Source organism: Muntiacus reevesi, chromosome 12 (assembly GCF_963930625.1).
Source record: "Muntiacus reevesi chromosome 12, mMunRee1.1, whole genome shotgun sequence".
NCBI classification, from domain to species: Eukaryota; Metazoa; Chordata; class Mammalia; order Artiodactyla; family Cervidae; genus Muntiacus; species Muntiacus reevesi.
In genome coordinates, this window is record NC_089260.1 from 61,730,499 (window position 1) to 61,744,911 (window position 14,413).

At 35.9% G+C, this 14,413-nt stretch overlaps 1 protein-coding gene across 1 annotated transcript in view; it reads right to left on the reverse strand.

Moving 5' to 3' along the window:
* Nucleotides 1-4,449: 4,449 nt before the first annotated feature.
* ATAD2 (ATPase family AAA domain containing 2) overlaps nt 4,450-14,413 on the reverse strand; it is a 64,471-nt gene continuing 54,507 nt past the window's right edge. The window contains exons 22-28 of the mRNA XM_065902639.1: nt 13,932-14,091; nt 11,691-11,813; nt 11,429-11,572; nt 9,721-10,113; nt 7,664-7,797; nt 6,678-6,806; nt 4,450-5,679 (exon numbers count right to left, since the gene is read on the reverse strand). Of these exons, the coding sequence (XP_065758711.1) occupies nt 5,635-5,679; nt 6,678-6,806; nt 7,664-7,797; nt 9,721-10,113; nt 11,429-11,572; nt 11,691-11,813; nt 13,932-14,091 (1,128 nt within the window). The 3' untranslated portion in view covers nt 4,450-5,634. The remainder of the gene's footprint in view (nt 5,680-6,677; nt 6,807-7,663; nt 7,798-9,720; nt 10,114-11,428; nt 11,573-11,690; nt 11,814-13,931; nt 14,092-14,413) is intronic.

The window sequence follows — 14,413 nt, forward strand, 5'->3', positions numbered from 1 at the left end:
CTCAAGTCAATCTTTAAGCCAGTTGAAGTTTCACAATAGGCCTTTAAACCAATGCTTGTAGCTCACAATGTCTGCATGTCCAGGGTACCCATGTTTGGCACTCTTTGATCCATTAAATGTTTTAGTCTCGTATCTTTTGGATGTTTAAATCATTTTGATTTGGCGTGTGCTCTGAAGGTAGTAGTATTCCAAGAGCCCTCTCACTGCATGTTAAGTGCTATTCTCTGACTCCCAGCCAAAGCTCGGATGTTGGCAGGGCTGACTGCTCAAATATAGTGATTTCAATTCCAACCTTTGCATACTAAAATTACATAGCCTAAACACAAAGCTTCCAGATTTTTTCTCTTAAAAACAGAGTAAAAACATAATTTAACATTGCTACAAGATAATTAAGACAATCTTTAAAATGGGAAAGAAACCGAAAAGGAAATGGTTAGGCTTTCACAAAAATATTGAGGAAATTAATGTTGGCTTGTGAGTTTGATAATTCTTGGGAAAACTAAAAAAATTTTATAACTATTGTTGGGGCATTTCGCATTTTTCTACTTTTATTTTGTAAAGGGAGCAAGTGTCTTAGGTTGTGTTCTTCCTAAAGCAGACGTGGAATAAAGGATGTGAGGAAGTGATTATTTGGGAGGTACTGCCAAAAGTACAGGCAAGCTAGCAAAGTGAAACAGAAAGAAAGGGAATTCATAGTCAGTTTCAAGCCCGTTACTGCTCTGAGACCTAGGGCTGAACCCTCATGGAGAACCTAAATGGTAGAACACACCTCAGAGTTGTCCCATAAGTGAGGGTGCTGGGGTATTCTTCATTGACTCCTGCCTATCTTTGTCTGAAAATGTTAGCTGCTCAGTGCACTCTTTGCGACCGCCATGGACTGTCAGGCTCCTCTGTCCATGGACTTTTCCAGGCAAGAATACTGGAGTGGGTTGCCATTTCCTTCTCCAGGGGAACTTCCAGACCCAGGGACTGAACCTGGGTCTCCTGCATTGCCGGCAGACTCTACCATCTGAACCACCAGGGAAGCCCCTGCCTTTGTCTGGTTGGCAGCTATCCCCAGGGATGTTAATGTCCTATTGTTTTCAGTCCACATCCAGCAAGGATCATGAGAACATCCTCAGATGGGGCTACAGGTATTTGCATTGGCACAAACCAGAATGTTGAATGCCAAAAGCCTACAAGGAGGGCACCTACAGTGTGCTCAGGGGAGGTGATTAAGAACATGGATTTCAATCACAGAGACCTAGTAGAGTCCTGCTTCTGTCACTTATCTGTGAAGCTGAGTAAATTAGCTAATCTCAGCCTCAATTTCTTTTTCTGACTATGCAAAGCTAAGACTGTACAATCATTAACTGGATGGGTTTCAATTTCATGAGGATGCCCAATATGTGGACAACTATTAGCAAACTGCAGTAAAAAACTGTTCTTTTTATAACCTTGAAATGGGATAAATCTAACAGAAGCAGCTTCTAAAACTATGACTTTGTATTTTTTTTTTAATTAGATGCTATTAGCTAGATTCCACTCTGCTTTTCTGAACTACAGGCTTTCACTCACAATAACCCCCTCTATTTCTAATAACTTCACTCACAATAACCCTCCTCTATTTCTAATAACTTCATCTCTTCCTGTCCTGCTCCCTTCATCCACTATGTAATCATTAAGTTGTGATATTTATTTAGTGTCAACTATGAATCTACTATGTAAGTGCTAGATCTATAATGATAAAAATGAAACAAACTTAGCTCCTAACTTAAAAAAGCCTATGACCTTGTGGTGAGGTAAATATTAAATAAACATTAGAGAATACATAGTAAAATATTATGATCAGTGTCATGTAAGACTATTAGCGATTAAATGAGATGAATGTAAGGAACTGGATTTACATTGAGAGGGAGTAACTTCTCTTAATTTTTTATTTTATGCTGAAAATAAAGGATAGGAGTAGGAGTTCGATAGGCACTGGGGAGAGGAAGGGCATTCTAGACAAGGAACAATAACATGAAAAAGTCCAGAGGTAGAAAAAAAGAACTGAAAAAAGTCTAAGTGTGGCTAGAGTGTCATGAACCAGAAGAGTAGGGAGAGGAAGCTGAGAGATAGGTGGGAGCTGTAACAAGGATCTGTAATGGGAAACAGTGAGTATGAGAAAATGGTGCTATCACACCTGAGTTCCTTCAAAGAATATTTTGGCTACTGAGTGGAGAATGGATGGCAGAGGGCAAAGAGCAGAAAACGAACCAGTCAGGAGCTCTTGCTGCATTCCTCCTCCAGAGGATCTCCCCAACCTAGGGACTGAACCTGTATCTCTTAATGTCTCCAGCATTGGCTGGCAAGTTCTTTACCACTAGCGCCACCAGGGAAGCCACAATGGAATTATCTTATTTAATATGCACTGTATTACTAAGCAAGGTCTTACTAAGTCTTTACAAAAATGCCTCCTAGGTTGTTCTTTTGACTCTTCTGTCTCTAGCCGGTCATTTCTCTAGATCATCTAAGAAAAGCTTTTAAGTCCATTTGGCCACGCCACCTTTGTGTTCAAGGACTCAGTGGTTCCTTCCTTTTTCAGCTTTTGCTTCCCATAAGCAACAAGCAACAAGATCTAGAGAAGATCCTAAGCATTAAAAACATTATTGTCCCTGAATCTTCCCATCATTAAGGTCACCTCACAGCCCCAAGATAGCCCCAAGATCCCAAAGAGGGGGATCTTCCAAAATATCTGACCAGTACTCCTCAAAACTGTTAAGTCATAATAAACAGCCATTACTGGATGGTCTTTTTCTTGTTGAGTTTTAAGATAGTATTATATTAAATTACATAATTATGTAATAATTATAACATAGATACTATATGTAGAACCATGAACATTTTTAATTTTGATGAATTTGATTTTCCTTCAGTTGCTAGAGTATTTTTTGAGCCACATTTAAGAAATCATCATCAAATCTGAGGTCATGTTTTCATCTTAAGAATTTTACAGTTTTACCTCTTAATTTAGGTCTTCTATCCATTTTGTGTTAAGTTTTAAATATGGTGTGGGGTAGATGTCCAACCTCATCCCTTGGCATGTGAATATTGCTTTCCCAGCACCATCTGTTGAAGACACTATTCTCTCCCCATTGAATGGTCTGGTGCACCATTGTCAGAATCAACTGACCACAGATATACACTTCTTTCTGAACTCTCAACTCTACTCCGTTGATCTGTATGTCGATCCTTTATGCCAACACCACACTGTCTTATTAATGTAACTTCCTGTAAAGTTTGGAGTAAAAAAGTATGAGTCTTCCAACTTCCTCTTCTTTTTTCAAGTTTGTTTTGGCTGTTCAGGGTCCCCTGCAGTTTCATTATGAATTTTGGATTGACTTTCCCATTTCTGCAAAAAGGCCATTGGGGTTTTGAAAGGTATTGCATGGAATCTGCAGACTGTTTTGGGAAATACCATTATTTTAACATTAAGTCTTCCAATACAGGAGTACAGGATCTCCTTCCATTTACTTAGGTCTTATTTAATTTCTTTCAGCAACATTTTGTAGTTACCAGTGTCCAAGTTTGCACCTCCTTGGTTAAATTTATTCCTAGGTGTCTTACTGACTTAGATGCTATTGTAAATGGAATTTATTTCTTAGTTTCCTTTTTTGCATCATTTGTTGCTAGCATACAGAAATACAACAGATTTCTATATTGATTTCTATCCTGCAACTTTGACAAATTTATTAGCTCTAACCAATATTTTGTGGATACTTTAGGGCTTTCCATATGTAAGATAACCTGTGAATATAGTTTTACTTCTTCCTTTTAAATTTGGATGCCTTCTGTTTCTTTTTCCTGCCTAAATTACTGATTATACTTTTAAATATAAGTGTATATATATATATTTATATATAATAGCCTGATTATATATAAATCTATAAAATACATATAAATTTACATATATATAAAATATAAATATATAATATGAAATATATTATAAAATATAATACATAAACATAATACAATATAAATATAACATAGTCATATTTATAACATATATCATAAAATATAATATATAAACATTTTATAATATAAATATATATTATAAAATGTTTTATATATCATAAAACATAAAATATATCATATATAAATTAAATATAAATATAAATATATATATATAGCCTTATTATACTTTTAAGCAAAAAAAAAAAGAAGAGAGAAAGACATTCTAGGTTTGCAATTTCAGCATGGTTTTGGAAGCCTACATAGCAATGTAGATACATTATTGTCCAAGTGTATACACAGTGTGTCATGCAAAGGACAGGAGCAGATTAGTCTTTGTAACTAAAGAATATATACATTCTAGTGTCAACAGCATTTTAAATTATGCATAGTAATAAAACAGATTTTTGCACTTGTTTCGCACTGAATTATTTTTAGGATATTATAAAATAATTAAGAAATAGAACTGAGAAGCAATTTTTACCTTTACAATTTATTACAGAAGCTATACATACAAAATAAAATCCTAATTACAAAAGAGGAATCTAGAATAAGTTACAATAAATTTCACTAAAAATGAAGACGTGTGTGTGTATGAGAATCCAGGAATATACATACACTTATATATTTTCAGTGACTAGTATTCCATTATGCATTACAATAGACAGTATCTACTAATTAAGGTATCTGAAATACTGAGTTTTAGAAGGCTTTAAATAAAATATCCAGATAAAACAACAACAAAAAGCAGTTTAGCTCAGAAACTGTATTAGAATCCAGAATATCTCATGAGATCATTATCCCCTATTACCCTCAAAAGAAGTTTTGCAAAGTAATACTAGAATGTCTCAAAGAAAAAGAAAATGGGGGAGGGGGAGAAATGCATGATGGTGAATGCTTTTATTGCTTTAAGAAATGCATTTTTGGTATCATTAATACAAAATTCATAATATTTACATTTATATAATTGTATACAAAAGGCATCTATAGAATACAACCTAAGAAGGATATAAATAGCTTTCATATATAAAAATTTTGCATTGTTAAAAAGATATTTAACAAAGTAGTCATTAATACATTTGTTGTATGTATAACCATAAAAGTAAAACAAAAATTTAAAATTTTTTATTAATCCAAATTAAATGATAAAAAATGTTTATCTAAAAAGCATTAATTTTGATAGTCAAGTACAGAACTGTGGTTCACCTAGAAGTTATTCAGGGGACCTCCTGCAAATCATGACTCAAGCATGAGCTTTTAAGTGAATCTGCAGAGGATGCTAAAGGCAGAAACGACGGCAAAGACACAATGGTTAACTAGTTTCTATCTAGTCTGACACAATAAACTATTTTTAGGAAGGATAAAATTAAAAGTGCTTAAAATAAAAACTATCAGTGTCACTAATTACTCCTAAGTTTCCATAAACATTAATTATCAAAATAAACTTTATTAGGAGTTGGCCACACTTTACTGATAACAATAGCAATAGTATTACTACAATGACTTGTTCAATCAAATATTTATCAGTTATCTCTGTAATTTATCTTACACATGTATATAAATACTAGAAAAGTTTAAATATTTTTAATTACTATTTTACTCCTTTCCTTAGAGATTCAGGATTTCATCTTGAAAAAATAAAAAATACTTGGTACCATGACATCATGATCTGGAACAACTGAAGTTTTCTACTTCTTGCTCCATTTTCTAGATAAAGGATAGGAGGGAAAAACAGTAAGTTTCAATGCAGAAAACACTAAAGAACATCACTCCACTGCTGGTTTTCTTTCGCAGCGAACAACCTTAAGGACATCATTACCCATGTATATAACTGAGAGAGAAACAAATTTTGCTCAGTATTTATGGCTATCACATAGACTGCTAACACTGATGGGACTTCATTATTAAATCCCTTTGAATTAAAGTCTGAGATGATTCCATCTTACATTAAATTATATAGTTATTAACCAAGGCACTGGTGTACTTACAGATATTAACAGTTTATAGTACTACTGTTACATATATTTATGCTATATAGATACCACAGTATACTTTACTAGATATACTAAATACTATATATATTACATACTAGTAGGTATATAGTAGGTACAAGTTATGAGTTACGTGTGTGTGTGTATATATATATTAAATACTATATAGGTATCAGTCAATATCTATTTTTTAAACATCAGTACTCAAATATCTACTATAAGGGCTTCCCTGGTAGCTCAGACGGTAAAGAATCCACCTAGCTGAGCAGGAGACCTGGGTTCGATCCCTGGCCTGGGAAGATCCCCTGGAGGAGAGCATGGCAACCCACTCCAGTATTCTTGCCTGGAGAATCTCATGGATGAGGAGCCTGGCAGGCTACGGTCCATGGGGTTACCAAGAGTCGGACATGACTGAGTGACTAAGCACACACATCCACTATAAAGCAGATTAAATAAAGACAAATAGGCCTATCTTAAGTCTATCTTAAAAATGAGCTATATATTTTCATTCATACACACACAAAACAGATTTTTCATAATTTACAGACACTACAGTGTTTCACTCCTTATTAAAGAAACACAAGCTAATTTAGGTGCTAGATTTTAAAAAGTACAAAACATGGTTGTACCAGAAATAATTCATAATCCCACACATTAAAAAATGGCATTTAGAAATTTTTATAATCAGTTAATTTCTCAAATAGATGAATTTACCTGAATAAGTGCTGTTTTGTCATAATCCCTGCGATGCTGATAAATACACTGGCTGATTACAGCATATAAATTTTCCAACTGAAAAATATTGTATTCTTGACTTTTTTTAACAACAATCTTCAAAAGATTCTAAAAGAAAATATAAGTGTTTACATATATGAGAGAAATTCCCAGAGACATTTTAATTTTGAAGATTTAGGGACATTTTTTAGCATATAAGCTACAGAGAAGGCAGATCAAGTCATCTGATAAGACACTGCAGTCTCTAACAGTGATTCTGACATTCAACTGCAAACTACCTTTATCAACATTCTATGACTCTGGCCTCTCATCCTAATACTACAGCTGAGGAGGTTGCCAATTTCAATTATAGCCATCAATCTCTTCAGACAAGTTAAAAAATAATCTCACACTAGACTAACAAGAAAAAAGGCACTTTTGTAGAATATTTTATGTCACTATGATTAATATATGCTAGAATTAATTGTTATGTGAAACAAAAAGAGACAGGATATAAATGATGAACTACTGCACCACTTCAAGGCTCTTTTCTTCAAAAAAGGTTTTCCATCTGATCAGGGTTTTTTCTCATGACTGAAACGGACCTACTGAATTTCTGTGATTCCTCAAGTCTGGTCCTATCATGATATTCCATTGCCTTGTAGTCAACAAAAACATGCAACCATGGTTAAGTAAAAACCAACTAAAATGGTCATAGGTATGGTCATACAAACGATATATTGGATAAGTGGTACAGACAAGTATTGATATGTTGAAAACAGTAATGCTAATATACTAGTCATCTTCAATCACTGCCTTAATGAAAGTTACCAAGTTTCACTGATAATGTCAAACTATACCAAGTTTATCTTTCTATAAAATATATTTATTGCAAGCCAAATTGAAATAATGTACTATTACAATCCCGCTTTTGGTGAGTTGTTTCTAATTCAACAATGAAAGCACTGTGATTTTAATTTACATACTTTCAGTCGCTCATGGTTCACAACAAGTGAGGGTGTAGGCTGAGAAAGAATTGCCAAAGCCTTTTCAACACTGATGAGCTGCTGTTGCTCTACTTGGGAACGTCTAGCTCGAGTCATTCGCAGAACACACATTTCTAGAATGAAAAAATAACTATTTGTTTGTTTCACAGACATTTTATAATGCCTAAAATAAACATTAGGCTGATTAAGTAGCAGGGCATATTTACTTAAACACAAATCCCTGTTCTCATTTATTAACTCTACTGTAAGATTAAGATGCTACCATTTACACACTCAAAAATGAAGGACCGGGAATTGCCTGGCAGTCCAGTGGTAAGGTGGAGAAGGAAATTCAAATTACTCCAGTATTCTTGCCTGGAGAAACCCATGGACAGAGGAGCCTAGCAGGCTATAGTCCATTGGGTCACAAAGACTGAGCATGCATATATGTAAGCCAATGCTTAGGACTATGAGCTTCCCTTGCAGGAGGCAGAGGTTCAGCCCCTAGTCACCGGGATTGAACTAAGATTCCTGCATGCTGTGTAGCACGTTAAAAAAAAAATTAAGGATATTTAAGAGTTGGAAGGGGCTTCAGTACGGACTACTACACATAAGCTAACCTGGCCTACCGCCACAATTCAAGTTCTATCAGAACACAGCCACACCCACTTCACAGTAAGTGTGTCAGTATGGCTTTTCCAGCAGGATTGAGTAGCTGTGACTATCTGCCCTTCATCCCTGATCTAGAACAATCTACTTGATTAAGAGGCCAAAAAACAAGGCCAAAGAAAGGTGAAGAGGTTTTTCTAAGGTCAACATACCTAACTGTTCTCAGAGCCAGGACAAGAACCCAAATCTCCTGACAAGTGTAAATAGGTGCCTGGTCTCACTAAATAGTGTTCTTATAGAAAAGATAATGATAAATGAAAAATAAATGCTGAACTTAAATAGAACATACAAAACTTTACAGTCAGAGGATTAACATTTTAAATATTTACACTCAAAAAGGTATATCCTAAACCACTCTAAGATTACTCAAACACACTAGAACTCATTTCAAGCAAGTCCTCGAAAAAGATTAACCTCCAGCATATAAGCCACTGAAGGAAACTAGTCTCATTAACTTAGTCAATACTTGTTTTTGACCAAAACAAATTCTTGACCTTGTTACCCTTCTTTTTGCTTTGTAAGACTAAATGTTCGGCTTTTCCAAAAACCAAACAAATCTAAGGTCAAAGGTTCAAGAAGATGCCGACAGAAGACAATTCTAAATGAAAATCTTTGGGAGCAGGACCATTAGAATAAATACAGTATAAATGATCTGGGATTTCAGCTACAATAGGGATAGAGGAATGATGGGGATGAGTAACAGTTGTTTCACATCACTCAGCAAGAAATCACAGGAAACTGCTTATCCTGCTTAAAATGAGAGTGTATCCTGCCAGGTTTTAAAAATTGTATAGCCAAGCACTTTGCTACATGCTTTAGATGGATTACTTTATTCAATCCTCAGAATACCTTATTACCTAGCACTATCTACCCCCAATCTCACAAATGAGAAAACTGAGGTTGATGGGGCAAGAATCTTAACCAAGGTCACAAGCTACTACGCAGTAGACTAGAGGCTCAAATCCAGGTCTGTTTGATGCTAAGTTGGGTTTTTTAAAAGAATGTTTTAGGTATTTGGCTGCGCCAGGTCTTAGTTGTGGCATGTGGGATCTTTCAGTTGCGGCATATGGGATCAGTTTCCTGTCCTGGGATCAAACCGGGGCTGCCTGTGTTGGGAACACAGTTTCAGCCACTGGACCAGCAGGGAAATCCCACTATAGTCTGCTTTTAACTACAGTCATTTACTGTTATTTAATAAAATAATGATATCTTATTACTATTTAATACTAATAATTTATCTTATTATTAATAAAATAACGCCACCTTCCCTAATTAACTCTTGTACTCTGAAAGACAAGGAAAAAGAGTAAACTGAGATGCAATTAACTGTTAAAGAACCTTGAATGAAACATCTTTTAAAATTAGTAAGTTGCTTCACTGACACTTACCTTTTGCTTCATTTTCATCAGAAATGTCTATTATCCGAGAGCTAGAAGCATCTCCATTACAAGCAATCTTATCTTTCCTCAATTCTGTACATGCTGTAGTCTTTCCAGATTCTTCAGGTTCATTCTCAATACAAGTACCTGAATTCTTATTTTCCAATTCTATTTTGCTTTTAGAAGCATTTTGCTGCTTTTCATTTACTTCCATCGAAGACTCCCCTGTGTTTCCGGTCTCATTATGGTCTACACTTGTATCTTGATTTTCCTCTGTATCACTCTCAACTCTGTCACTTGTGACATTTTGGCTGTCATTTTTTGCCTGTGAGATCTTCCTTCGTTTTGTTATGGTGCCCAAGTACCACTTTGATTTTTTGCGGATTTTTCTCTTCAACTGAGCTTCAAAGAATTTAAGAAAAAGAGTAAGAGAACACTCAACAACTTTTTAAAGCCTAAGTTAAGTGGAGGAAAAAATACCTCCTGAGATATTAAGAGGAAAATCTGAGATATCACCACAGTATGATATGGCTGGAATAGATGAACAAAAGTAGTACTGTGAGAAGGCAGAAAGTGGGTAAAGACTTGTCATTCTAAGGTATCTGGATTTTATCCTGAATAATTTTTTTAAAAGTTCAATAATTTTAAGGAGAGCAAAGGCAAGAGTTTTTTTTTCTTTAATTAATTTATTTTTCAATTGAAGGATAATTGCTTTACAGAATTTTGTTGTTTTCTATCAAACATGAAATCAGCCATAGGTATACATACATCCTCATTCTCTTGAACCTCCCTTCCATCTCAGGAAACTCAAACAATGGTATGAATTTTTAATGCACATATTGCAAAAGTAATTTCGGCAGTAGTATGAGGAATGAACCGAAGAAAGGGCAAGACTAAAAACAGCCTACACGTATCGAGTGCTTAGCATGAAGTAGGAACTCTTCTAAGGCCTTCATATGTGCTGACTCATTGAAATTCCACTTTAACCTGATCAGGTGTGCTACCAGTCCTCAACATCATTTTATAGATGAAGAAACTATGGTACATAGATATTAAAAATTCTGCCTAGACACAGTATAACCACTCTGCAATTTCATGTTTGGGAAAGTCATCCATAGTGTTGTATTTACTTGAAGTTTAATAATTCTCACTTCTGTATAATAATCCGTATTTTTCCATTCTTCTAGTTGATCGGCATTAGTTGGGCTAGTATGAATAGTTTCTATAAACATTCTGTTTAAAAGCACTGAGGAATTATGGCACCCAAATCTGGGAAAACAGATGAATAACTGGGAGGCTAAGAAGCTGAGGACAGTCTGATATTCACAGAGTTTTAAAAGCAAAAACTGGAAGTAGGAGCCTGCCAAGGAAGAGGCCTTAGGAAACCCACAGAATCTGGGTGGGTACTCTGTGGAGTTATACCCTAAGAATAAAGAGGGAACAGGAAATAGACTAGGATTATAGGAAGCAAAAATCAGTTTCACATCAAGTCAACCCACAATTAGACTGTAAACTGAAAGGTGAACTGGGATGGCAAACGGTACCTCACTGCAAGCATGGATTTATTTAAAGAATGCAAAGTTGCCTTAATATAAATGAAATCAATGTAATGAGTGGCATCAATATGGACAAAGGAAACTGAGGGAGAAAAGTAAACAGCATCAGAAAAGAATAAAGGCTAGAGTTTCCTAAGTAAAAATCGCCCAAGTGCACTTACCAGGAGTGCTGCAAGCCACAGGAGTACTGGGCGTCTTTGGCTTTTCACTTTGCTCTGGATCTGATTTTTTATCACCAGCAGGAGTGGAATTTTGCTTTGGCATTACATGGTAGTAAGATGGGGCATATCTGGAAGAGCTACAACCTTATAAATAGATATGCAGAATATCAAATAAAATTTTCAGATATAAAAATTACATGGAGAATTATGAGTACTCAATATATTTAAAGCATCTTTTTCTGATGTCAAATCATTTTTCTACCTCTTTTCTTTCTAGATTCCTGAATTTCTTCACAAAGCTGCTCAAAGTCTTCATCAAGTTCTTCTTTAATTATTGCATAAGCAGTATCTCTTAAAGCACAGGCTCTATGCCTAATAAGACGATCTACAGAATAAAGAAAGAACTTTAAAATGGTTTCCTTTTAATAATTTAACAAAAATTAATATTACATGTTGGGCTAAGATTACAGCCAATACTGTTTGTTTTTTACTTCCACCATGAATGGTAAAAGTTATTGGAACTGTGTTATTTCTGGTTTTGATGCTCATCTAATGTTCTGGACATTTGATTCCACACAGCAGACTAAACCCAATTTCATTGTCCTGTCCTACCTAAATCCCTTTGAAACACCAGGGAAAATGTAAGAATCAGTCAACAGCAAAACTAAACAACAATACGATGACACAAAAACAGCAAGGAAGGCAATCAGTGTCATGAGTGAACCGGGGATGTAAAACAATTTTGGAAGAGATATAGAGGAAGAAGTTATGACACTGACTTGAGAAACTAAACAAAGACAGTGAAACAGCAACACTACACAGGAAGCACTGGAAAAACTCCTAAACTGAGTCTAAGTGCCATGAACGGGAATACGTCTCAAGGTAAAGGCGGATCAGAAGTGAATGTAAATTTGCTTGAGCAGTTGATCAGTGCCCCCTCGCAGGGCAGGAGGCTGCTGCAGCATTCACACAACATTCAGTTTACAGTAGACAGGAAGGGCTGTTACAGCAGAAGGGATGCTGCCAGGGACTTCTAACATGACCTGAAGAAAGGCCGCGCCAAGTTCATTCACGGCAGCAGCCTTGGCACCATGTGGGAATTTGTCAGGATGCACATTCTCCAGTCCTGAATCTAAAGAATCAAAACCTGCAGAGGTGAGGCCCGGCCAGCTGCACCTTAGTATGTCCTGAAGGAGATGTTGGTGCTATCTCAAGTGTGAACACCACTGCCCAGAAGTAATTTTACATTTGTCAGAACGGTCAGAACGGGAAACAGCAGCAGTATGACTGCAAGGAAACAGAACAAGCCCACTTCCTCCAGAAGAAGCTTCCTTCTTTCTACAATTAAGGGGTTTTCCCAACTTGGCAGCCTGTTGCCCACTGCTACCTCCAGAACTCTGAACTGTGGGACAGAGCCTAGGGAAGGTAGGATAGAAGACTGGTGAGGGAAGAACAGTGGGCTTTTAAATCATTGGGTAAAGTCTCAGTGATAAAAATCGATCTAATTTTTAAGCACGACAAATTTAAAAACAGAATGCCAATGTTACAGAGTCAACACAGAAAACAGAAATATTAAAAAATATTATCCACCAAGACAGTTGAGGATAGGGCATTCATAAAGCAGCTAAGAAAAAGAACCTGAAAGAGTATTTTTTCAAAATCAGTAAGTTTATAACAAATATATTTGAATATATCATTATACATATAAACAAATCTATCACCTAAAAATCTTACTTTATACATTTTATTTAATAGCCTGCGTAGGTGAGGTAGATTGTGGATACATTCTATGCATAGAAAAGATCTGGAAAGATAGCCTTAAACTTAACAGCATCCACCTTTGGAGATAGGGCTTCCCTTGTAGCTCAGTCAGTAAAGAATCTGCCTGCAGTGCAGGAGACCTGGGTTTGATCCCTGGGTTGGGGAGATCTCCTGGAGAAGGAAATGGCAACCCACTCCAGTATCATTGCCTGGTAAACCTCATGGACACAGGAGCCTAGTGGGCTGCAGTCCATGGGGTCGCAAAGAGTCGGGCATGACTGAGCCACTAACACTTACTTACACTTACCTTAGGAGAAAGGAAATGGGGGACTTAGTCTGTTAGCAAGTATCATATTACTTTGTTGTAATAAAAACTGTAATGGTCTTAACTAAAAAAATCCTTTCAAACTTATTAAAAAGAGTTTTTATTTTCCTATTTTGAGAAAGAACATTGACATACAAAAAAAACCAAGCTAAATTGTTAGGCAATTACGTGTCTCATTAGAGGTTGTATCATATAATTGTTTGGGAGTGAAAGAAACTTGCACCCAAATTCTACCCTTGCCATTTCCTGGGAGTATGACCTTGTTGAGGACTGAATGGCACTGTGAATGTAAAATGCTTCTAATACAGCACCGAGTATGAAATCACCCTTCACTAAGTGTTAGCAGCCCTCATTCCACTCCTTGAGGTTAAAAAAACCAAACCAAACCAAACCAAACCAAACCCACTAGATGCTCACCTCCAGGATCTCTATCTGGATTGTATTCTAAAGCATTACTACAGATCAGATCAATATCACTCAAATAGTCTTTCACAGTTAGATACTTGTGGAGATCAATTTTACTGATTACAGATGAAAGGTCCATTGGTTGCTTTATTACGGTGACATAATCAGGAACCTAAAATTCAAACAAATGACCAAATCACAAACACTGAAAAATTTGAGTCAAGTTTTTCTTCCAGGCAAAACAGGAGAAAATATATACGTAAGAGATAATGAAAATATATTAATGTGAAACTCTGCATTTAAGGTGGCTTTTGTTTTGTATTCATTCTCATTCTTGGGCACCTATAGCTCTAGTAACACCTTAAGCCTCTTTGCTCATCCAAATGCCACCCACCCTTCAACGCCAACTTAGGACCGCATTCTTTACTGTGAAGGTCACAGGAATGTCACGTAGCATTAAGACATTCTCAAGTTACTTCTAGAACATTTGAGCT